Consider the following 23792-nt stretch of genomic DNA (forward strand, 5'->3'; position numbering starts at 1 on the left):
ATCAAAATTACTTATCACTGTAATTTAAGATTATTTAGTAAGAGACAAGCTTTTATGGGTAGGAGTATAAGCACAGACAAAGAGAAGATAATGGGTAATTTAAAAATGTTTGAAATCAATGTTTAACTGTACTTCTCATGGAATATGTTCATAAGAATATACATAATTACATTTCTTTGTATTTTTTCTTAATGTTAAGCTCTGCTTTTTCTTTTGAATAGGAATATCGTTCAGAAAAATCTCTTGAAGAATTGAGTAAACTTATGCCACCAGAATGCCATTGGTAAGTTTTCTGATATAGATTTCCATCCTTTTAAAACTAGAAGTGAACTGTCACTAAGAACTTCGAGATTCTCCAGACATGGATTTGTTCAGCACTTTTTTCCTTTCATGTGCAAGTATGTGCTAATCACCCTGCCCAGTGCAGTGATGAATAGAAGTGGATGATTCAGAAGGTTGCTTCAGTTTTTCCCTTTCACATTTGAACAAGTAGTTAGTTCTTCCAATGATTTTCTATCCCTCTGAGCATCTTAATTACAGAGTTCACAGAAAGGAATCTTTTTCTTGATTCTTATATTTTACTTATCTCTTGGAAAGTGGTAATAATGGAATATGTTTTCTCCCAGGCAAGTCTGCCAGAAGGCTTTTCTGGATGAGTGGCGTGGCTTTCTTCTCAGCCAGGGTTGTTTCTCTTTGGTGTTACAGTGTGCGTGAGGGAAAGCTGGAGCACACACTTGCACGAGACTTGGTCCCAGGCGATACAGTTTGCCTTTCTGTTGGGGATAGAGTTCCTGCTGACCTACGCTTATTTGAGGTAAGTTTGGGAATCTGTTTCTGAGGAGTGGAAACACTTGGATATAGGCCAGAAGATGACCATGGGCAGTTTTAGGATTAACGTTAGGTTTTCTAGTTTAACTGGTGGGCACGTTGTCTCAGCCTCCTGGGGCTGTCCTTACAGAACACCACAGTGTGGTGGCATGCAGTGGCAGGATGTCTCTGTCCCAGTGCCCCCGAGGCCACCAGCCTGAGATCAAGGTGCTGGCAGGCCTGTGCTTCCTTCCATACTGGAAGGGGAGCCCTTCCCTGCCCCTGAGCCCTGGCGCCTGCGGCCACCTTTGACCCACCTTGGCTTGTAGACGCATCCCTCTCCTCTGCCTCCATCTTCACATGGCCTCCTTCCTGGTGTGTCGTTTCTCCCCTTCTTACGAGGACACAAGTCATATTGCATCAAGGCCCTGCCGTGTTCCAGTATGATCTTATCTCATTCCATCTGCAGTGGCTATTCCCGAATAATGTCACATTTTGAGGTACTGGGTGTTAGGACTTCAGCATGTCATTTTTTGGGGGTGGGTGGGAGAGGGGCACAATTCAACCCATAGCATGTGGATGTGTTTTGTTTATTTTAAATATCTTTCTTTTGCAGAATCTTGAAGTGTTGTTTAGTCTTTGTCAGGTCTTTATGGAAGGTTGCGTATTAGGCCCTATGTGGGAAACATGAAAAAATGATAGAATTGTCATCATCATAGGGCATATTATTTGTGTACACAAATCAGTCACTGTAAGACAGAGCTCAGTAAGTGAGTACGAGAAAAGAAAGTGGTATGGAAACTCAGAGAAGGAAGAAGTAGCAGTTACTTATTTGGCTGATATTAGGAAATACCTCCAACAATAAAAAAAAAAGCCTCAGACAACAGGGTTTTGGTGATGATAATTGAAAAGGTAGTACTAGACAAAGAGATGGGGAAGACAAAATGAATCATTAATCTTCTGGTCTTTGTGAGCATTCTTGTATAAGATACCAGTAAGGTATGTTAAAGGTAGAAAATGTGTGATGGAATCAGATTCAGGAGGACCTTGCATGTAAAACTCCAATTCAGGTTTTCCTGATTAGGGATTAGCTCTTGAAGATGATGTGCACCTGGAAAATGCTGTTACTCTTAATCTGGCCGCAGTGTGGAGAGTGGGCTGAAGGGGTAGCAAGTGCAGTTGCCCCTTGCTGCAGAGTCCCTGCTGGCCTGTGGGATGCCAGCCACGGCCACTGTTGGAATTACCGCTGCCATCTTCCCAGAGCGTGCGCTTCCTCGTCCAGAGGCACGGGAAGCACTGGTCTGAATTCGTGGAGCTGCTCCATCCTCTTTTCTGGAGTGCTTCTCTTCCAGTTCAGTAGCAGGCCCTCTAAGTGGGTAATCGGAGGACGGTGTTTCCATTGTTTGAACAATCTGAGAAGTGTAGTGACATGGAAACTTGAAAACACCATTTGGATTGGTGTATTTTTAGAAGTTTCATTTAATTGTTCTGAGAATTATCTCAAAGTTCACATACAAAGAAGAAAAAACTTGTCAGAATGTGAATTATATCCACTCAGCAAATATATATTGAAGACTTGTTGTGAGGTCAATAAGTAGAAATGTTTACCTTTTTAAAGCTGATGCTTTAAAAGTTAATAAGCATATGCTAGTGTGGAGTACTTTATTAGTTGTCAGTGTTTTCTCTCCACTTGTTAACTTTGCAAACATTTCATTACCACCTTTTATTCTCTGGTGCTGTGGTTGTGCTGATTGTGTTCTAGTTAATCCACTTTAACACATATGGTTGGATTTTTTGATTCTCCTTCCCTAGTATTGAAAAACCACAGTTCTGTCTACTGAAATCCAGCACTACAAGCAGGCTTTTGCAACTACTTTGACAGTAGATTGAGACAACTTTTCTAAAATTTGGGCCGCCTTTTAGATTTAACTCTACTGACATAAGGCAAAATAAGATATAATAAGGGGCTGATGAGGTAGATTCTTTTCTGGACACAGTTTAAAGTAACTTACTGGAGTTTTGTTAGCTCAATTTGGCTGTGATCTTTGAATGATTTTGCCAGGCTAGTTGATCCTTTGGTGTTCCTGTATGAAATAAATTATTCATTAAGGTTCAAAGGAAAGAGAATATCCCACAGTCAATTTTGAGATATTATTAATTTCTCTCAAGCAAAAGGGATTTTGCTTTAGAAAAAGTGAGCCCTTGGACTTCTGATGCACAGTTCTCTTCTTGTGGCCCTAGGCTGCCATTTAGCACTGCCTTGCTGCACCTCTGTGGCTCTTGTTTTAAATCTGTTGTTGCTGTTGTAAATGTTGGCTGTGAAGCCTGATTGGGCCTTTAGCAGCATCTTGTCAGCATGATCACTGACTGGCCTGCTAAACATCTTTTATCTGCTATTAGTTGTTTGTAGGTTTTTAAAGATCAGTATTGATAACTTAAGGAGTTCTGTATTTTTTTTCCTTGTTCCAAGCCAGGGAAGTGACCAGATGTACTGATGGTAGCGACCTTTCCAGTCAGGAGCCTGGGAGGTGCTGGGAGTAAAACTCGAGGGCGTTCAGCCATGGGCATGCTTCCTCTCTTCTTGTGTCTTGTCGCTGTCTTTTTCAACTGAGGGTTTTAATTCTAATTTTAACAGTATGGGAGAAGTACCACTGCTGGCCATTTGCAGATAGCCAGTAGATTGGTCAGTGACCTGAGATGTAGAAGTCTTCCATTTTGCCTTTGTGAAAAATAGAGCCCGTTTTCCGTATTGCTTAAGTAAAGTCTACACATCAGTATTTGAACAAATAACTCTATAAGAAAAAACACTGTCAGATGAAAAGGAAAATTTTTTGTTGAAGATATTTCACTCCTCAGCTATAACTTTGTAACTAGGCAAGGTTTTCTTTCACTTGACATTCTAAAGGAGCAATTCACTTATGGTTGCTTTTGTGGTTCTCTTCTCAGGGTAGGCCCCACCAATGCCTTTTGAAAACTGTCCTCAAGGTCTAGAAGTTGGCTGCAACTCCCTTTTATTTTTATTTTCAAATGCGTTCTCCCCGCCCCCCCCCCAGCTTTTACAATAGGTATTTATTAGTTTACAAGCTTACAGTTCTGAGGCTGTGAAAGGCATCATCAAGCAATGCTTTCTTCCCAAAGACCAGCTGCCGGCAGTCCTGGACCCCTCTCTCACCTGGCCAGGCACATGGCAGGTCCGCTGGTCTTTCCCTCATCTTCCATTAGACCCAGTTAACTCTAGATTATCAGATCATTTTAATCTGTCTGGAAAGGTTAGCTTCATTATCAAGGTCTCCTGGGGCCACTCAGAAAAAGCCAGTTGGTGTAACATAGAGAACTTGCTTCCCTACAGGGTAGTAGTTTGGCTCAGGGAGTAGTTTTTGATATTCTCAGTGCTTGTTCCTTCTTGTTCCCCAGTTCTAAGGGAAAGTATAGTGGCCATGACAGAGCAGGCACAGATTCCGATGGCCCTTTCCCACCCTCAGGGTACAGAGATGTTCTTCTCCACTGCAGCCTCTCTCGGCCGTAGGTCCCATGTGTGAGGTTCATGTTCTTGTGCAGTCTTTTAAGAACCACTAGAGGAAGCTTCCTCCGTCCGCAGAGCCATCTTTCTGTGTCAGCCTTTGACTTCCTGTATTACAAAGTACATTTTCCATTTACAAAGTGAGAAACTTCGTATTCTGGCAAAACCCAGCTTGCAAATCTGGTTTGGTTTGCTATGTTTTTCAAAAAGTGATCTTTTCAAATATTTGATGTAATATAAGCATGTAGTGATATTTTAAATTTAGCTTACGTTGTTAATGAAATTAATTCAGGCAAAATATAGTCAATCAGTGGTATGAAGCCATGTAGCCAATTTTCAGTACATTTTTGAGTACCACATAGCCTGTAGGTTTCAGGGCTAAGAAGTAAAAAAGAAACAGTTTTTGCCCTCTCCTGAGATACAACAACTGGCAAAGAACTGTGATTCGAAGAGTGAAATGTGTGCTGCTCATGAAAAGAGATGAATTAGCCATGTGAGTTTAGGCAAGTCACTTACTCTGTGAGATGGAGTTGCCCTAGGCACGGCATCCCAACCCTTGGAAAGCACTAGAACCATCTGGTTCTGAATGACCTGTTTGGGGTGGGGCCTGAGACTGCATTCTTAACTAGCTCTTAGACCATGCCAGAAGTGCTGGTCTGTGCACCACATCTGAAAACTTAAAAAAAAATTAACAGCTTTAAAATACATATTTTATTGAAAGATACTGTTCATACATGAATATACATAAACAATGTATAGTAAAAATTGTAAACTTACAAAACAAGCATGCACATCATCATGACATGGCTCCCATATATCACCCATCTCCAGCACCTTGCATTGTTGTGAAACATTTGCTACAAATTATGAAAGATTAACAGCTTTTTTGAGGTACAATTTTTATACCATATAATTCTTGTCATTCAGGTGTACCATTCTTTGGTTTTCAGTACTCAGAGTTGTGGAACCATCACCACAAAATAATTGTAGAATGTGTTTATAACTCCTAAAAGAAAACCTTACCCTTTAGCATTCACTCTTCCTTTCTACTTTCAGCACCTGACAGCCCAAGGGATGCTGATGCAAAGTACCCAGGAATCTGTTGGCCTTTATGAAGGCTGTTTATTGGGGTAGAAGCTTAAGTTACAGGGCTCTGAAGAGTTCTCTCCTCTTCCATGTGTCGTCTTGAGTGAATGTCCATTTATATAGGCCCACCAAGGGGTGGGGATTTAACCTGAGTCACGCCTTACTGACCTTGTTGAATCAAAAGCCTTAAATTGGTTTTATCAAGTAAACTTAAAACCATTGAATTTAATACAGTTCAAAGGGTATCACACCCAGAGGAACAGGTCAGTTTACAAACATGTCTTTTCTCTTTTTTAGGATTCAAAAATAATGTCAAACTGTTACAGACACCAATTAACTTTATCTTTACTTTTGCCTATTCCAGATATTTCATGTAAACAGAATCATATATATGTAGTCTTTTGTGACTGGTTTCTTTCAATTACCATAATATTTTCAAGCTTTATCCATGTTGCAGCATGTATCATTCCTTTTTATTATTGAATAATAGTCTGTTGTATGGGTATATGCCCCATTTTATTTAGCTGTTCATCAGTTGATGTACATTTGGGTTATTTCCACTCTGGCTCTTATAAATAATGCTGCTATGAGCATTTGTGTGCAGATTTTTATGTGGACATGATTTATGAATGGAATTGCCAACTCGTGGTAATTCTGGGTGTGACTTCTGGAGGAACTACCAGACTGTTTTTCATAGCAGCTACATCATTTTACATTTCCACCAGCAATGTATGAGGTTCCTTTTTGTCCCTATCCTCACCAACCCGTTACTGCAGTCTTCTGTGGGTTCTCAAGTTCCTTAGTTGTCTTAATGGTCACGGTGGCCAAGCCCCTGAAAAAGGCTGATTCGGGAGCAGGCAGCATCCCCGAATGCCAAGATCCATATCCTGAGGAAGAGGCCGGAGGAGGAAGCTGAGTCCCTGGGTGCCTCAGAGCAGCCGGAGCAGAAGGCTGAGGACTGTTATACGTGCCAAAAAACCTTGGACTTGCCGAAGGAGGGCCCAGTTGGAGATCTGCGCAGCCTACGGTGAACTGGCCAGAAGGCCCAGCTGCTTGTGAGCTGGAGGGAGTGCCATGGCCCTCCAGCCAGGTGGAGGTCCTTTCCGGAAACAGAATCATTCCTGCAGGCGACATCCTGATCTTGCCACAGCCACCGCTGGGGCCCATCCTGAGTACCGTCTCCTCTGCTCACTTTCTACCTGTTTTATCCTTGTATAATTGCATGTTGTGTAAGTACAGTTTTTACTCCAGAATTTTTATTTTAAAAATTTTTTTATTTTTTAAGGAGGCACTGGGGATTGAACCTTGGACCTCGTATATGGAAAGTAGGTGATCAACTACTGAGCCACGTTTTTAAAAAATGTAGCATCTACAAACAAAGCACTGCTGCTTCACGCACTGCCACCCACAGGAAAGGAATCCCAGAGCAGCTGATGGATGTTATCGGGGTTGGCTGTTCCCCTGGTTCTCCACATCTACGGTTCTAAACAGTGACTTCCAACCCTGACTCTTAGGTTCTCCTGAGAAAGCTCCCATCTGGGGTGTCTGGGCCAGTGCCCTCTGGAAATCAAACTAGGAAAGCTGTGAGGTGGAGAGCCCTGGACATGGCTGTGCCGCCCTGTGGATTCCCCACCATCAGGCATTGCAAGAGATTCTTCGTTTATGAATTAGGCAGGTCGTCCACTACTCAACCACAAAATGCATTTGTATTTGTGATGAACTTATAAGAATTCCTTATGTATCCTGGTTACTAGACCCTTACGAGATATATGATTTGCAAATACTTTATTCCATTCAGTTGGTTGTCTTTTTACTTTCTTGATGTTTCCCTTTGATATATAAATGCTTTTAATTTTGATCAAGTACGATAGATTTTTCTTATGTTGCTTGTATTTTTGGTGTTATGTTCCACGATTCTGTTGCTACATCAAAGGTTAATAAAGATTTGCTATACATTTTCTTTGAAGAGTTATATAGTTTTACAGCTCTTTAATTTGAGTTGTTGACCCATGTTGAGTTAATTTTTTTTTTGTGGTGTGAGGGTCCACTTTCATTCGTTTGCCCGTGGATGCCATTTGTCCCAGCACCACTTGTTGAAAAGACTTCTCTTTCCCCATTGAATATTGGTCTTGGCACCTGTGTTGAAAATCAGTGGCCATAGATGTATGGGTTTATTTCTGGACTCTGAATTCTATTTCATTGGTCTATACATCTTTCCTAAGGCCAATGTCACACTACCATACTCTTTTTTTTTTTTTTAACTCCTTCCATTTTCTTTTCAGATAGTCCATTGCTATTGCTAACGACTCAAATACTGGTGCTTGTGGGTGTGTTCAGTAGAAAGGGGAAGATGGTCTTTCAGGAATTCAGAATCTGTATCCTGCTAAAACCACAGTCTTAATTTTAAAACCTCAGGTTTGCTTCACCTCAGAAAGAAACCCTGTACCCATTAGCAGTCATCCCCAAAACTCTTCCCCACGCCCAGCCTTAGGCAGCCGTTAATTTACTTCCTTTTTACAGAACATTTTATATGAACAGAATTATGCAGTATGTGGTCTTTGGTGACTGGCTTCAGTATTTTTCATCAACGAATTCTCTATACTAGCCAGAGGGTTTCCAGTTGTAGCCCTGGTCTAAATTGAGAGAAGTTGACTTGCATATGGAAATGTATTTGCCTTTCATTAAGCCTATGTCTGAGATAGATATTCAAGTCACACTGAGTGGGCTGGATCATATCTACTTTTATTTTGGAGCTGCAGTCGCAGGTCAGAAAGCCAAATGTTTTGGGGGCACAACAGTTTGACCTGCAAGGAAGTCCAAACCCCTGACCTTGGCTTTCTGATCATCAGGTTTGAACTAAACTAAGACAGCTTTTAGCTGTCTGCAGTGCAGTTGGTTTTTATAACAGGATGAGATAGAGCTACTGAATTAACATGTCTGAACAACATAAGTGGTTATTGCCATCATTTCAGGAGTTTTTAGTAGTAGAAATGTTTGGATACTTATGATTCAAAATACTTCTTTTATCTAAATATCAATAATAATGATAACAAACTTTTGATTACTATAGCTTCGTAATAAGCATTGAAATCAGGAAGTATGAATCACCCAATCTTTTCTTCTTTTTCAAGATTATTTTGTCTATTCAGGGCCCCTTGCAAATTCCATTTGAATTTTAGGTTTATGTTTTCCATTTCTGGCATTGCATCTGTAGATTACTTTGGGTGGTGTTACCAACTTAACCAATATTAAGTCATCCATTACATGTACATGGAATGTTTTTCCATTTATATAGGTATTTAGTTTCTTTCAGCAATTTTTTGTCATTTTCAGTGGTCAAATATTTTTGTCTCCTCGGTTAACTTTATTCTTAGCTATTTAATTCTTTTGGATGCTATTGTAAATAGATGTTTTCTTAATTTCCTTTTTCGATTGCTCGTTTCTTTAGTATATAGAAACACAACTGGGTTTTTTTTTTTAAACAATTTATTGAAGTATATCATTCATACATGAACATAACTAAACAATAAATATATAGTAAAAGTTGTCAACTTACAGTGTACATATCATCATAAAGGACTCGCATATAACACCTCACTACCAATACCTTGCATTGTTGTGAAACATTTGTAACAAATTATGATAGAGCATTGTTAAAGTATTACTACTAACTATAGTCTGTATCTTATATTTGATGTATTTCTCCCCCCAACACATCCTATAATTTTTTTGCTCATAAACCATATAACTTATCCAAAATGTTCAATCACTGGCATTTGGTATAATCACCGAATTGCACAATCCTTAATTTAATCAATATTAGAGCGTGCTCATTACTTAAAACAAAAACAAAAACAAAAACAAAACCCAAACCACTATCATGCCCATATGTTAGCACTAATTACAAATTCTATGATGTGCTTTCACCATTTCTGTTCATTTTCAAACATTTCTAAACAGGTTTTTACCAATTATGCACCGATGAAATCTCATCTTTCCATTCTTTAACCACATTTTAGTCTCTGGTGACTTGTATTCTAGCCATTAACTCCATTATGTTTAGTTTATAATAGTGAAATCCTACAATATTTGTCCTTGCGTACCTGTCTTGCTTCACTCAACATAATGTCCTCCAGGTACATTACTTCATTTTGTCTTACAGTTGAATAGTCTTCCATCATCTGTATATACTGCAGGTTGTTTATCTATTTGTCAGTTGAGGGGCATCTAGGTTATTTCCATCTTTTGGCAATTGTGATAAATTTGGTAATTGACTTTTCTCTTTCTGTAAAGTAAGCTGTTGGAATTTTGATGGTATTACGTTGAATATGTAAATCAATTTGGGTACAGTCGGCATCTTGATAATGTTTAGTCTTCCAATCCATGAAAGCAGAATGTCTTGTTTGTTTAGGTATTATCTGGTTTCTTTTAGCAGTATTTTGTAGTTTTCCAAATATAGATCCTTTGCATTTCTGGTTAAATTAATTCCTAGATATTTCAGTCTTTTTATTGCTATTATAAATGGATTTTTTCCCTTGATTTCCTCCTCAGCTTGCTTATTACTAGTGTATAGAAATGCTACTGATTTTTGCATGTTGATCTTATACTTGACCACTTTGCTGAAAACCTTAGCTCTCATAGGTATAGTTGTAGATATTTCAGGATTTTCTAAATATGGTATCGTGTCATTTGTGAATAGTGGGTTTTACTTCCTCATTACCAATTTTGGATACCTTTTTCTTGCCCAGTTACTGTAGCTAGAACTAATAGCACAGTGTTGAATAACTGGTGACAGTGGGTATTCTTGTCTTATCTGGATCTTAGAGGGAAAGCTTTCAATCTCTCCCCATTGAGTATGATGTCAGCTGTGGGATTTTCATATATGCTCTTTATTATGTTGAGGAACTTTCCTTCTATACTTATCTTTTGAAGTGTTTTATCAAGAAATTGAAGTAGAGTGGTCCTCACCATCCCAAAGTCCTCAAGATTGAGGAATGAATAAACCTAAGATGGAAATGCACCTATGGACTAAAGCATAGACTTATTATTCTAGTAATGGAAGAACTTGTAACATTGATATAAAGGCAGTGGTCACCAGAGGTTCTGAGGTGAGGGAGAGGGAAGAATAGGTGTAACATGGTGCATTTTGGGGACATTGGAATTGTTGTGTATGACATTGCAATCATGGCTAGAGGCCATTATACATATTGTCAAAACCTTAAAACTGAGTGGTGCAAAGTGTAAACCATAACGTAAACTATAGACCATGCTTAGTAGCAGTCTTCAATATGTGTTCATCAATCGTAACAAATATACTACACTAATGAAAGATGTTGTTAATGAGGAAAGTGTGTGTGTGGGGAGGTATATGGGAATCCCCTGTATTTTCAATGTAACATTTATGTAATCTAAAGCTTCTTTAAAAGTAAAAGGCAATAAAAAATAAAAAAGGAATCTGTGATATTGCCATGATGGATCCAGGGCATTATACATTTTGTCAACACCTATCAAATTGTGTGGTATAAAGTGTAAACCATAATGTAAACTATAGACCATCCTTAGTAGCAGCGCTTCAACATGTGTTCATCAATAGTAACAAATGTACCGCACTAATGAAAGATGTTGTTAATGGGGAAATGTGTAGAAGGGGAAGGGAAGGGTATGTGGGAATCCCCTGTATTTTCAATGTAACATAAAAAGAAGAAAAAGAAGGGGTGCTGGAATTTTGATTTGTAATACATTGAATCTGTAAATCAGTTTTAGTAGGATTGACATTTCACAATATTTAGTCTTCTAGTCCATGAACACAGTATGTCTTTTCATTTGATTAGGTCTTTTTAAAATTTCTTCTAGCATTTTTTTTTTTTTAGTTTTCTGCATGTAAGTCCTGTACTACTTTAGTTAAATTGATTCCTAGTTATTTACTAAGTTTGCTTACAATGTCTACTTCAACCCACTGATTTTAGGAGTGTGTTGTTCGTCTCCACACATTTGTGTGAATTTAAGTCTTTCCTGTCTATTATTGATTTGCGGTTTCATTCCATTATAAGCTGAGAATGTGCTTCGTATGATTTCAGTGTTTTTATATTCATTTGAGACTTGCATTGTGATCTAACATGTGGTCTGGCTTGGAGAAAGATCCATGAACACTTGAGAAGAATGTATAACCCACTGGGTTGGGGCACAGCATTCTGTATGTATCAGTCAGGTCCAGCTCATTTATTTTTCTTCTATATTCTCTTCCAAGCCCCTCTCTCCTGTCTTTTTCTTTCTGACTCTTAGCAGCACTGAGACACTTCTCTTTTTTGTTGTGCCGTCTTGCTGTGTCAGTTCTCCGTGTGTGCAGTGCCTCTCCTGGGCAGGCTGTGCTTTTTTCGTGTGGGGTGGCTCTCCTTGCAGGGGCTCCCCTACACGGGGGACACCCCGGCATGGCATGGCATTCCTTGCGTCCATCAGCACTGTGTGTGGGCCAACTCACCACATGGGGTCAGGAGGCCATGGGTTTGAACCCTGGACCTCCTATGTGGTAGGTGGACGCTCTTATCAGTTGAACCAAATTTGCTTCCCAGTGGATTCTGCTTTACAGACTTTCTTAGTTTCAGTTTGTGGATGTTTTAAACTCACTGTCATATTTGCAGGACAATTTTGCTGAGTAAAGAATTCTCGGCTGGCGCATTTTCTTTTTGTGTTCTATCATACTACTGTCTTGGTACGGTTTCCATGGTTTCTGATGAGAAGTCCGCACTAAGTCTTACTAGGAGTCCCCTGCATTTAATGGTTTGCTGCTCTCAGAATTTTCTCTGTATCTGTGACGTGTGACATTCTGAGTATTTATGTTGGATTAGGTCTGTTCAGAATTATTCTGATTGAGGTTCATTGCATTTCTTGGACATGTAAGTTCCATGAGAGTTGGGAAGTTTTCAGCTATGATTTCCTCAGATACTCATTCTGCCCCTGGTCCTTTCTCGTCTCCATCTGGAACTCCCATGACACGTAGGTTGTTGTGGTTCATGTTATCTTTCAATTCCCTGAGCCCTTGCCCAATTTTTTCCATTTTCTCTCTTCAATTTCAGCTCTTCTGTCTTCTGCATCACTAATTCTTTCTTCTATCATTTTGAGTCTGCTCTTGTATGCCTCTTGTGCATTTTTGAGCTTGCCTATCATGTCTTTCATACCTATGAGCTCTTTTCACATTTTCTATTCAGGTTTTCAAATTCTTGTTCGTACTCGCTCAGTGTCTTCTTGATGTCCTTTATCTTTTTAGCCATTGTCTTACAACTTAGTTTGATTTTGGAAATTTGCATGCATCTTGATCAGTTGTCTCAAATCCTGTGTGTCTACTGCAGGTGTGATATATTCTTTTCCTTGGGTCATTTCTTCCATTTTCTTAGTATGGCTTGCAATTTTTTGCTGATGTCCAGGCATCTGATCTGGATGGTGACTTTTCCTTGATGCTCAGTTTCTTTGTCTTTTGTAGGGATTTAGTGACAGGAGCCTGTTGGACTGCTGTTCTTTGATTCTTATTTCACCATGTCCCAATTTTTTAGGATTGTTCCTGTTAGTTGGACAGAACTGGGCCCTGAACCTAGTAGTGGGTTTCAGACTCGCTTCCTAGGGTCTTCATGAAGCAGGCTGTATGTCTGGAAAAAGTTTCTCTTACGGTTTTTTTTTTTTTTTAAAGATTTATTCATTTTTTATTTCTTTCGCCTTCCTCCCTCTCCCCCTCCCAGTTGTCTGTTCTCTGTGTCCATTTGCTGTGTGTTCTTCTGTGACCTCTTCTATCCTTATCAGCGGCACCTGGAATCTGTGTTTCTTTTGTTGTTGTTGTTGCGTCATCTTACTGTGTCAGCTCTATGTGTGTGCGATGCCATTCCTGGGCAGGCTGCACTTTCTTTAATGCTGGGCGGCTCTCCTTACGGGGCGCACTCGCACGTGGGGTTCCCCTACGCGGGGGACACCCCTGCATGGCAGGGCACTCCTTGTGCGCATCAGCACTGCACATGGGCCAGCTGCACATGGGTCAAGGAGGCCCAGGGTTTGAACTGCGGACCTCCCATGTGGTAGGTGACGCCCTATCCATTGGGCCAAGTCTGCTTTCCTCTCTTACCTATTTAATTTTAATTTCATCACATGTACTTCCTTGGTCTACCTGCAGATGGTGCTCCTTGGCAGTCCTTTCAGTTTAGTGCCTCATCAGTGTGATAGAGGATCCTTCCTGGAGGCTGAGAGCCTCATAATTGAAACTTATTCAGGGGCAGTTCTCCAGCCTTTGCTGGCAGCCCCCTCCCTTTTCCCTGGTGGGAAACAATTCCACTTCCCTCTGCATCTTCAACAGCCAGTTGGGCCAGTAGACAGGGAGGAGGGAGGTTAAGGCCAAGGCAAACAATGGTGCAGCCCCACCTGGCCTGGAAGGGCTCCTGGGACAGGCAGACCAATTCTGTGAGTCCGAGCTGAGTCAGCCTTAGGCTGTGTCCCTCTCTCTCCTCTTTCCTGATAGGCCTCTTTTGTAGCCCCAGGTCCTGAGGCCTCAGAATTCAGAAGTGCTTCTAGTGTGGGGGAGGGGGAAGGAAGTTGCACCTGCCATTTTTTAACTCACAGTTTTGTTGTTGAACATGTTCAGCTTTGTCCCTCTCACTTGGCAGTGTCCAGCTTTCTCCTGGTGTCCTAATCCTTGGAAGAATTTTTTTCCACATTATTTCTGCCTGTCCTCTAGCTATTTCTCTGGGAGATTAGAGAGCCCTGTGTCTTTCTAGTCCACCATCTTCCCAGAAGTCTCCTGGACCTGTCTTATCTTTGGCATTTGGCATTTTGGATTTTGTGTGTCTTGGGGTAGGTCTATTTGGATTTATTTTAAATGGAGTACCCTCCTTTTCCTGGACATGTTTATTCATGTCTTGCATGAGATTTGGAATTTTTTTGGCCATTATTTCCTCAGATATTCTTTCTGCCCCTATTCCATTCTCTTCTACTTCTCAAACTCCCATAACACGTCTGTTGGTGCGTTTCGTGCTATCACTCAACTCCATGAGCACCTGCTCAGTTCTTTCCATTCATTTCTTTCTGTTCTTTTCAGTTTTAGTTGTTCTTTCCTGTGTATTGCTGGCTGTTTCTTCTATGATTTCAAATATGCTGTTGTGTTTGGGTTTTTTTTGCCTCTATTGTTTTTTTAATTTCACTTATAGTGTCTTTCTTTCTCATAAGCTGTTATTTTTCTAAGATTTTAAATTTTAATTTATTCTCACCCAATGTCTTTAATTTCTTGAGCCATGTTTTCCTTTTACTCCATGATTTGATTTAGGAGATTTGTATGAACTTCATTGATTAGTTGTTTCAAGTCCTGTGTCTCATCTGGAGCTTTGATTTGTTCCTTTGTGTGAGCCATTTCTTCCTTTTTCTGAGTATGGTTTGTAATTTTTTGCTGATTTCTAGGCATCTCATTCTGCTGCTGAATTTACTCTAATTTTAATTTTTTCTCTCACCCTTGGATTTACTGCTAAGTGGGTGTGTGCTACCACTGTTTTTTGACTCCTGGTTCATCTTGTTCTAGATATGGAGGATTGACCCTGTTTAACTGCTCAGACCGTGCTAAGGACCCAGTGATGGGGTGCAGGCCACTTTCCAAGGGTCTTGGAGAGGGTTGCAGGAAAGGCAACTGATTGCGTCTTTTAGTTAAAATATTTGTCTTTATTTTTCCCTTTTTATGCACGCTTCTGATCTGGCCAGCAGATGACACTCCCTGGCAGGCCTCTCAGCTCAGACCCCAGGTGCTAAGGGGGACACATTCAGGTGACTCTTTTCTGGGTGGTGTCACCGTCCCCTGGTGTCCTGAGCACCAGAGCAGCCCTCCAGTCTACGCCTGTCCTCTAGCTATTTTTTTTCTGGAAGAGAAGTGATCCCTCTGCCTCTCCAATCATCCCTCTTCACCTTTGGCCCACAGCTGGGTTTTGAATGTTTAATTTTTACCCTGGAACTTTGCCGAATTAATTATTAGTAATTTTTTTGGTGGATTCTTGGGTATTTTCTCTATTTAGCATCATGACATCTGCGAATCAAAATCGCTTCTTTCTTTCCTATTTGGATGCCTTTTATTTCTTTTTCTTGGTAATTGTGGCTGAAACCTTTCTTGGACTGTTTTGAGAACGGCCATCGTTGTCTTTTTTCTGATTTGAGGTGGAAAACTTTCAGTATTTCACTCTTGAGTATTTTATTAGGTGTATTTTTTTTTATAATTGCCCTTTATCATGTTGAAGAATTTCTCTTTTATTCCTAGTTTTCTGAGTGTTTTTTTCATGAAGGGTGCAGGATTTTGTCAAATGCTTTTACTCTGTCCTTTGAGGTGATCATTTGCTATTTTCCTTCATTTTGTTAATATGGCATATTTTGTTGATTTTCTTATGTTGAACTGCTCTTGCATTCCTGGGATAAATTCAGCCTCTGCATCCTTTCCAACACCGCTAATTTACTTTTTTTTTTTTTTTTTAAATAGCCGTTCTGGTGAGTGTTAAATGGTATCTCATTGTGGTTTTGATTTGCAGTTTCCTAACTGCTAGTGATATTGAGCATCTTTCCATGTGCTTTTTAGCCATTTGCATGTCCTCTTTGGAGAAAGGTCTATTCAGATATTTTGCTGAGTTTGTAGTTGGGTTGTTTTTTTGTTGTTGACTTGTAAAATTTCTTTCTGTGTTCTGCATATTAAACCCTTATTGGATATGTGGATTCCAAATATTTTCTCCCATTGAGTAGGTTGTCTTTTCACTTTTGTGATAAAGTTTTTGGTTTTGAGGAGGTCCCGTTTATTTTTATTTTTTTTGTTCCGCCCTTCCTTGCAGCTTGCTTGCTGTCTGCTTTCTGTGTCCATTCTCTGTGCTTACTTGTTGTTTGCTCTCTGTGTCCATTTGCTATGTGCTCTTCTGTGTTTTTACTTGTCTCCCTTTTTGTTGAATCACCTTGCTGAGTTGGCTCCGTGGCGCTTGCGGGCCGGGTGGCACTCTGCAGCGTGCAGGTGAGCCTGCCTTCACAAGGAGGCCCTGGGACGTGAATCCAGTACCTCTCATATGGTAGACAGGAGCCCAACTGATTGAGCCACAGCCGCTTCCCCTTTTATTTTTTCTTTTGTTTTGTTGCTTGTGCTTTGGGTGTAAAGTTTAAGAAACCATTGCTTAACACAAGGTGCTGAAGATGCTTCCCTACATTTTCTTCTAGGAATTTTATAATTCTGTTTCTTTTATTTAGGTCTTTGATCCACTTTGAGTTAATTTTTTGTATATGGTGTGAGTTTGGGGTCTTCATTCTTTTGCATATGAATATCCAGTTCTCCCAGCACCATTTGTTGAAGACTTTTCTTTCCCAATTGAGTGGACTTGGCAGCCTATTTGGTTAGAATTATAAAGGTCCATTTCTGAACTCTCAGATTCCATTGGCCTTTATATCTGTCCTTATGCCCTTACCATGCTGTTTTGAGCATACAAGCTTTGTAATAAGTTCTAAAATAAGGAAGTGTGGATCCTCCAACTTTTTTCTTCTTTTTCAAGATGATTTTGGCTATTTGGGACTCCTTTCTCTTCCAAATAAATTTGGTAATTGCTCTTCCATTTCTGCAAAGTAGGCTGTTGGAAATTTGATTGGGATTGCATTGAATCTGTAAATCATTTTGGGAAGATTTGACATCTTAACAATATTTAATCGTCAAATCTATGAACATGGAATGCCCCACCATTTCTCAATTTAGGTTGTCTTTGATTTCTTTTAGCAGTGTTTTGTATTTTTCTGTGTACGAGTTCTTTACATCCTTGGTTAGATTGTACCTAGATATTTGATTCTTTTAGTTGCTATTGTAAATGGACTTTTAAAAAAATTTCTTCCTGAGATTGTTTTATTACTGGTGTATAGAAACACTACTATTTTTTCTCCAGGTGATGTTGACTTTCCCTAAAGTTTGAGAACCACTGTATAAAGAGTTTCATTTTTTACGCATTTTAAAAGCTGTTATGAATTTTTTTTCCTGATTTTGTCCTCATATTTCTCATTACTGTGAACTGCAATGTATAGAAACATTACCGATTTTTGTGTGTTGATATTGTACCCTTCCTCTTGGCTGAATTTATTTATTAGCTCTTTTAACTTTGTTGTAGATTTTTCAGGACTTTCTCTATATAGGATCATGTCTTTTGCCAATAGTCAAAGTTTTACTCCTTCCTTTCCTATTTGAATGACTTATTTCTTTCTCTTGCCTAACTACTCTGGTTAGAACTTCAGTACAATGTTGAATAGTGGGTATCCTTGTCTTGTTCCAGATCTTAGAGGGAAAATTTTCAGTGTTTCACTTTTGAGTATGATGGTGGCTATGGGTTTTTTGTATACGCCCTTTATTATGTTAAGGAAATTTCCTTCTGTTCCTATTTTTGTAAGTGATTTATTAAGAAAGGATGCTGGATTTTGTTGAAATCCTTTTTTGCATCCTTTGAGATGGATCATATGTTTTTTTCCCTCTCATGTTAATATGTATTGCATTAATTTTCTTACCTTGAACTATCCTTGCATGCCTGGGTAAATGATACTTGATCATGGTGTATAATTCTTTTAATGTTCTTTTGGATTCGATTTGCCAGTATGATGTTCAGGATTTTTTTCATCTATATTCATAAGAGAAATTGGACTTTATTTGGCTTTGATGTTAGAATGATGTGGGTCTTATAGAATTAGTTTGACAGTGTTCCCTGCTGATCAATTTTTGGAAGTGTTGCGCAGGACTGGTATTAATTCTTCTTTGAATTTTTGGTAGAATTTGCTTGTGAAGCCCTCTGGTCCTGGGCTTCTCTTTTTTGGGAGGTTTTTGATGACTGAGTCAATCTTGTTACTAATAATTGGCCTGTTGAGATCTATATCTATAATAATAGAGCCAGTGTAGGTTGTTTGTGTATTTCTAGGAATTTGTTCACTTCTTCTAGTTGTCTAACTTGTTGGCATATAGTTGTCATAGAATCCCTTTCATTTCTGTGAGGTCATTAGTCATGTCCTCCATCTTAGTTCTGATTTTATTTTCTTCTTCTCTCTTTCATCAGACTAGCTGATGGTTTGTCAATTTTATTGATCTTTTTGTAGAACCAAATTTTGGTTTTGTTAATGCTCCCTTTTTTAAAATTCTCAGTTTCATTTATTTCTGCTCTAATCTTTGTTATTTCTTTCCTTTTGCTTGTGCTGGGGTTAATTTGCTATTTGTTTTTTTCTTTTTCTTTTCTCTTTCCTTATAGTGTGTAGTTATACCTTTGATTTCAGTTCTTTCTTTCTTTTACTCTAAGAGTTTAGGGCTATAAATTTCCCTCTCATCCCTGCCTTTGCTGTATCCCATAAGTTTTTTTTTTTTAAAGATTTATTTATTTACTCCCCCCCCCCCCCCCGCTGTCTGCTCTCGGTGTCCATTCACTGTGTATTCTTCTGTGTCTGCTTGTATTCTCATTAGGTGGCTCCAGGAACTGATCCTGGGACCTTCTGGAGTGGGAGAGAGGCGATCAGTCTCTTGCGCCACCTCAGCTCCCTGGTCTGTAGCATCTCTTATTGTCTTTCCTCTGTTTCTCTTTTTGTTGCATCATCTTGCTGTGCCAGCTCTCTGTGTGGGCCAGCACTCCTGCTCAGGGCAGCACTCCTGCGTGGGCAGCACTCCATGTGCACCAGTAGCCACGCTGGTCAGCTTGCCTTCACTAGGAGGCCCTGAGCATGAAACCCTGGACCTCCTATATGGTAGATGGGAGCTCAGTTGCTTGAGTCACATCCACTTCCCTCCCATACGTTTTTATATGCTGTGTTGTCGTTTTCATTTGTCTCAAGGCATTTACTGACTTCCCTTACATTTTCTTCCATATATTCATATAATTTTCAGTTTTCTGCCTGTTACTGATTTCTACCTTTTTCACATTATGGTTAGAGGGGATGCTTTGTTTAGTTTCAGTCTTTTTAAATTTATTGAGACTTGTTTTGTGATCCAACATGTGCACTGTCCTGGAGAATGTTCCATGAGCAATTGAGAAGAATGTGTATCTTGCTGCTTTTGGGGTGTGATGTTCTGTATATGTATGTTAGCTGTAGTTCATTTATAATATTTTCAGGTTCTCTGTTTCCTTATTGATGTCCTGTCTGCTGATTAGTCTCCAACTAGTATTGTAGAGGCATGTATTGCTCCCTTAGTTTTGCCAGTGGTTATCTCTGGCACTTGATTTTCTGATTACTGTGTATCTCTGAGTAGGTCTGTTAGGGTTTATTCTGTTTGGAGTATGTTATACTTACTGGACATGTACATTTATGTTTTTCCTAAGAATTGGAAAATTTTTAGCCAGTATTTCCTCAGATTTTCTCTCTGCTTTCCCTTCTCTTCTTCTGGGACACCTATGTCGCATATGTTTGCATGCTTCTTGCTGTTACACAGATCCGTGAGACACTGCTCACTGTTTTCTCTATTTGTTCCCCAGACTGTATAATTTTGATTGTCCTGTTCACTGATTCTTTATTCTGCCTGTTCAAATCTGCTGTTTTATGCCTTTAGTGTGTTTTAAATTTTCATTGTTGTGCCTTTAATCCCATAATTTTTTTCCTTTTATGCTTTCAAATTCTTCTTTATGCTCACACATTGTCCTCTTAATATTCTTTTTTTAAAAAGATTTATTTATTTATTTTTATTTATTTCTCTCCCCTTCCCCCCCCCCCCCCCCGCCATCCCAGTTGTCTGTTCTCTGTGTCCATTTGCTGTGTGTTCTTCTTTTTGTCCGCTTCTGTTGTTGTCAGCAGCACGGAAATCTGTGTTTCTTTTTGTTGCGTCATCTTGCTGCGTCAGCTCTCCATGTGCGTGGCGCCATTCCTGGGCAGGCTGCACTTTTCTTTCACGCTGGGTGGCTCTCTTTACAGGGTGCACTCCTTGCACGTGGGGCTCCCCTATGCGGGGGACACCCCTGCATGGCACAGCACTCCTTGCGTGCATCAGCACTGGGCATGGGCCAGCTCCACACAGGTCAGGGAAGCCCGGGGTTTGAACCATGGACCTCCCATGTGGTAGGCGGACGCCCTGTCCACTGGTCCAAGTCCGCTTCCCATCTCTTAATATTCTTTAGCTATATATCTTTATTTTCCTTCCCCTCCTCACATTGATTTAGATTTGTTTGGACTTCTTTGATTAGTTGTTCCAAATTCTTTTAATTTGTTCCCTTGACTGAGCCATATTTTCCTGTTTCTTAGTGTGGTGTGTAATTTTTTACTGATGTTTAGGCATATGATTATCTTAAAGAGTTAAAACTGAAGATCCATATATCCCTTTTGTCTAGGGTGTTATTGTTGATTAGTTTTGTGTTAAGGTTCTTCTTTGATGCTTGGTCCCACGTGTTCTGTACCTTTAGAGTAGCCCGTGCTCAACTGTTCATATTTTCTCAGCTCTTCTTCATCTGATTCTTTCCCTGGTTATAAAGTATGCTTTTTAAGATTACATTCTTTGTGTAATTGTTTTACCTCTAGGAGAGAGCTTCCTTTCCTCTGTTCTTGATTCAGGAATCTTGATCTGTTTTGTTTGTTTTTGTGCAGAATTTTCTTCCCAGCTCTTATGATTGTTAAATTATTGTTTCTACTCAGTACCCCCTTTTCTTTATAGTTTTTACTTCTTGGACCCAGCCTGTCTTATAGTAGCCTAGTCTTCCCCCCATCCCCGTTTTTTTCCTCCAAGACTTTTCTTTCTCTGGTTTCTTGAAAATTGATCTCAAATGATGAAATTATTTCTTTCTCATTACTTCTTTAAGCTTTTATTCACATAACTCCTCTGTCATGTTTTGTTTTAATCCCCCAAATAGATTTATAGAACTTTAGGGCATGACAAATTTAGGACATGAGATTTTATCAGAGCTGAGTTTTCTCTAGATATAAACTCAGCTAGTGTTGCCTTTTCCTAATAGTATTTGAAATGTGGCCTAATCTAGTTTCATGATACAGCATTCTGCTGTGCACATCTCAGAGTTGGTTGATTTAACTTCATTTTTAAAATGAAAAATGGACTTCCTCGGGTTTCTCTTTTAGAGTAACCACCTGGTTATGAGCTGTTGAGATGTTAGAGTGAAGGGCAGAACATTTTTAAACTTGATCCTTTGGAATGCTTTCTCTTCTCCAAGGCTGTGGATCTTTCTATTGATGAGTCCAGCCTGACAGGAGAGACCACTCCTTGTTCTAAGGGGACAGCGCCTCAGCCAGCTGCAGCCAATGGGGACCTTGCATCAAGAAGCAACGTTGCCTTCATGGGGACACTGGTCAGATGTGGCAAAGCAAAGGTATTTTTTTTTCTTTTTTCAAAAAAGGAGTTTCTTGGTTTTCAACCATTTTCTCACTTACTGTTTTTGATTATTTTATGTGGTTTTTCAATACATATGTAAAAGGAACAAAAAACAACAGAATTGCAGTACCTAACCCATGACAGGCGTTTTTGAATTTGGAGGAGAAGTTGTGTTCCTGAAGTATGATCTGTCCATAGTTATCCCATTTACCATGTAATGGATCCTTTAGCAATGTAGTCATCAGTATCTAGTCCTTTTTAAAGGTAGAAACAGTGATTCCTGGGTCTGTTCCTTATTGGCTAATGAAATTTTCTTTACTGGCCTATGAGTATTCTGGCTACATATTGTTCACTTCTTGACAGACTTCAGCTTCGAGTTTATTTCCTTGATTGTAATATTCTACCAATATATTGTCTCTAAATTAGCATTTAGAGAGGAAAGAAACTACCTTAAAATGTCTATATTGAATATAGGACATTCAGATTTCAGAAGCGTTAAAATAGATTAAAAGTAGGCCTCAGAATTGAGGCAATATTAAGTTTAATGACATGTTTGCTTCCAAGGTTTCTGTCAAAAAGGGTACATAATGATGATCTTATGGTAACATCAAAAATGTAAATTTGCTAAGGGAACCATGAATGTGTATGTGAGACATCTCCATTATGGTAAAGACTTGAAGAAAGGTAATAAAGGGTTTTTTGTTTTTAATTGAGAGGTAATTTTATGTAAATGTAAGTGTATTTTCCCTTTTTTCACCTAGGGTATTGTCATTGGAACAGGAGAAAATTCTGAATTTGGGGAGGTTTTTAAAATGATGCAAGCAGAAGAAGTGAGTACTTAATTTGTTAATGGTATATTAGTTTCAAATCTGAAATTCTCTATTGTAAGCAGAGAAAGAGAGAGATTATTGATGGGTTACTTCTTGCACTTTGAGAATATGTTGTTCCAAATATCACTCATTCTCTGTTTAGATATGGAAGGAAAAAAGATGATTACCAAGTAAAATAGTCTGAAGGATATTTTTGATTAAGTATGTTGTTTATTTAAAATACTTTCTGATACATTGGAAAGAAAGTAGTTGCATTCAGCAAATGTCTTATTCTCAAAAAATCATCAGTATTTCTCAAGTAACCTGATAAGACTTCTATATATGATTCAGTGTGAAAAATCATTCCAGATAGCTTGGCAGTGAAGGGACAATTAAAAGGGGGAGGAGGGGTGGGTGGTGGTTTGCTCGTAAATTAGTGAGACAAAAGGGGAAAAGACTTGGGTTACTAGTATGTTTTAGGCACAGTGAAGGGAATGATTGGAAAACCAAGTATTGAGACTCCTGATGGTGTGATTTCCTGGAGCAGCTGGTAGGATGAGCATGTGTTTATTTTCAACCAGAAACAGGGAGGTTGGCCTTTTCGCATCAACAGTCTCTTTAAAATTGGGAGCTCTTTGACTTCCTTGCTTGTGGCCTTGAGCATTGCTTAAGTCTCCAAGCCCGGGTTTCCCCGGTGTGGTGGTCACCTCACAGGTAGTCGTGTGGTTAAGACCTTGATGTGTCAACACTCGCGCCGTCCTGGAGCCTGGTAAAACTTGGAATTTTACTTACTCTAATAACCAGAGCTGGCCTTGATTTGCCTGGCATCTTGAATGATTTTACCTATAACATTTTTGAGCATTGGAGTTTTTTATGTAGACTTTGGCATTTTACTTATTTTAAAATGGTGTTTTCACATTAATTTTGGTGACACTGTTCTCTGATTTGTCAAGGCTCCAAAAACCCCTCTTCAGAAGAGCATGGACCTCTTAGGAAAACAACTTTCTTTTTACTCCTTTGGTATAATAGGTAAGAGAAGAGCAGTGAGTATCTGTATCTCATATTTTTACTTCAGTAGGAATGGGAAAAAATGTTATTCTAGTCCTGTTCTAATTTTTTTCCCTCTAAAACTCACACTAGCCATTATGCTTTATACGAAGAAGAAATAAAACATATAATTCCCATGAACACAGCATTTCTGTCAATATTTTAGTATTCGTTTTTCTAGTTTTTAACAAATGTATCGGTATTTATGGACTTAATTTTTAAATTT

At 39.2% G+C, this 23792-nt stretch overlaps 1 protein-coding gene across 2 annotated transcripts in view; it reads left to right on the forward strand.

Moving 5' to 3' along the window:
* The window catches only part of ATP2C1 (ATPase secretory pathway Ca2+ transporting 1), a 175734-nt gene that overhangs the window by 84409 nt on the left and 67533 nt on the right, over nt 1-23792 (forward strand). For both annotated transcript variants that reach the window (XM_004464741.5, XM_058290625.2), the window contains exons 6-10: nt 222-283; nt 706-814; nt 21553-21708; nt 22472-22540; nt 23473-23548. In XM_004464741.5, coding sequence (XP_004464798.1) covers nt 222-283; nt 706-814; nt 21553-21708; nt 22472-22540; nt 23473-23548 — 472 coding nt within the window. The remainder of the gene's footprint in view (nt 1-221; nt 284-705; nt 815-21552; nt 21709-22471; nt 22541-23472; nt 23549-23792) is intronic.

Source organism: Dasypus novemcinctus, chromosome 31, assembly GCF_030445035.2.
Source record: "Dasypus novemcinctus isolate mDasNov1 chromosome 31, mDasNov1.1.hap2, whole genome shotgun sequence".
In the NCBI taxonomy this organism is placed as follows: Eukaryota; Metazoa; Chordata; class Mammalia; order Cingulata; family Dasypodidae; genus Dasypus; species Dasypus novemcinctus.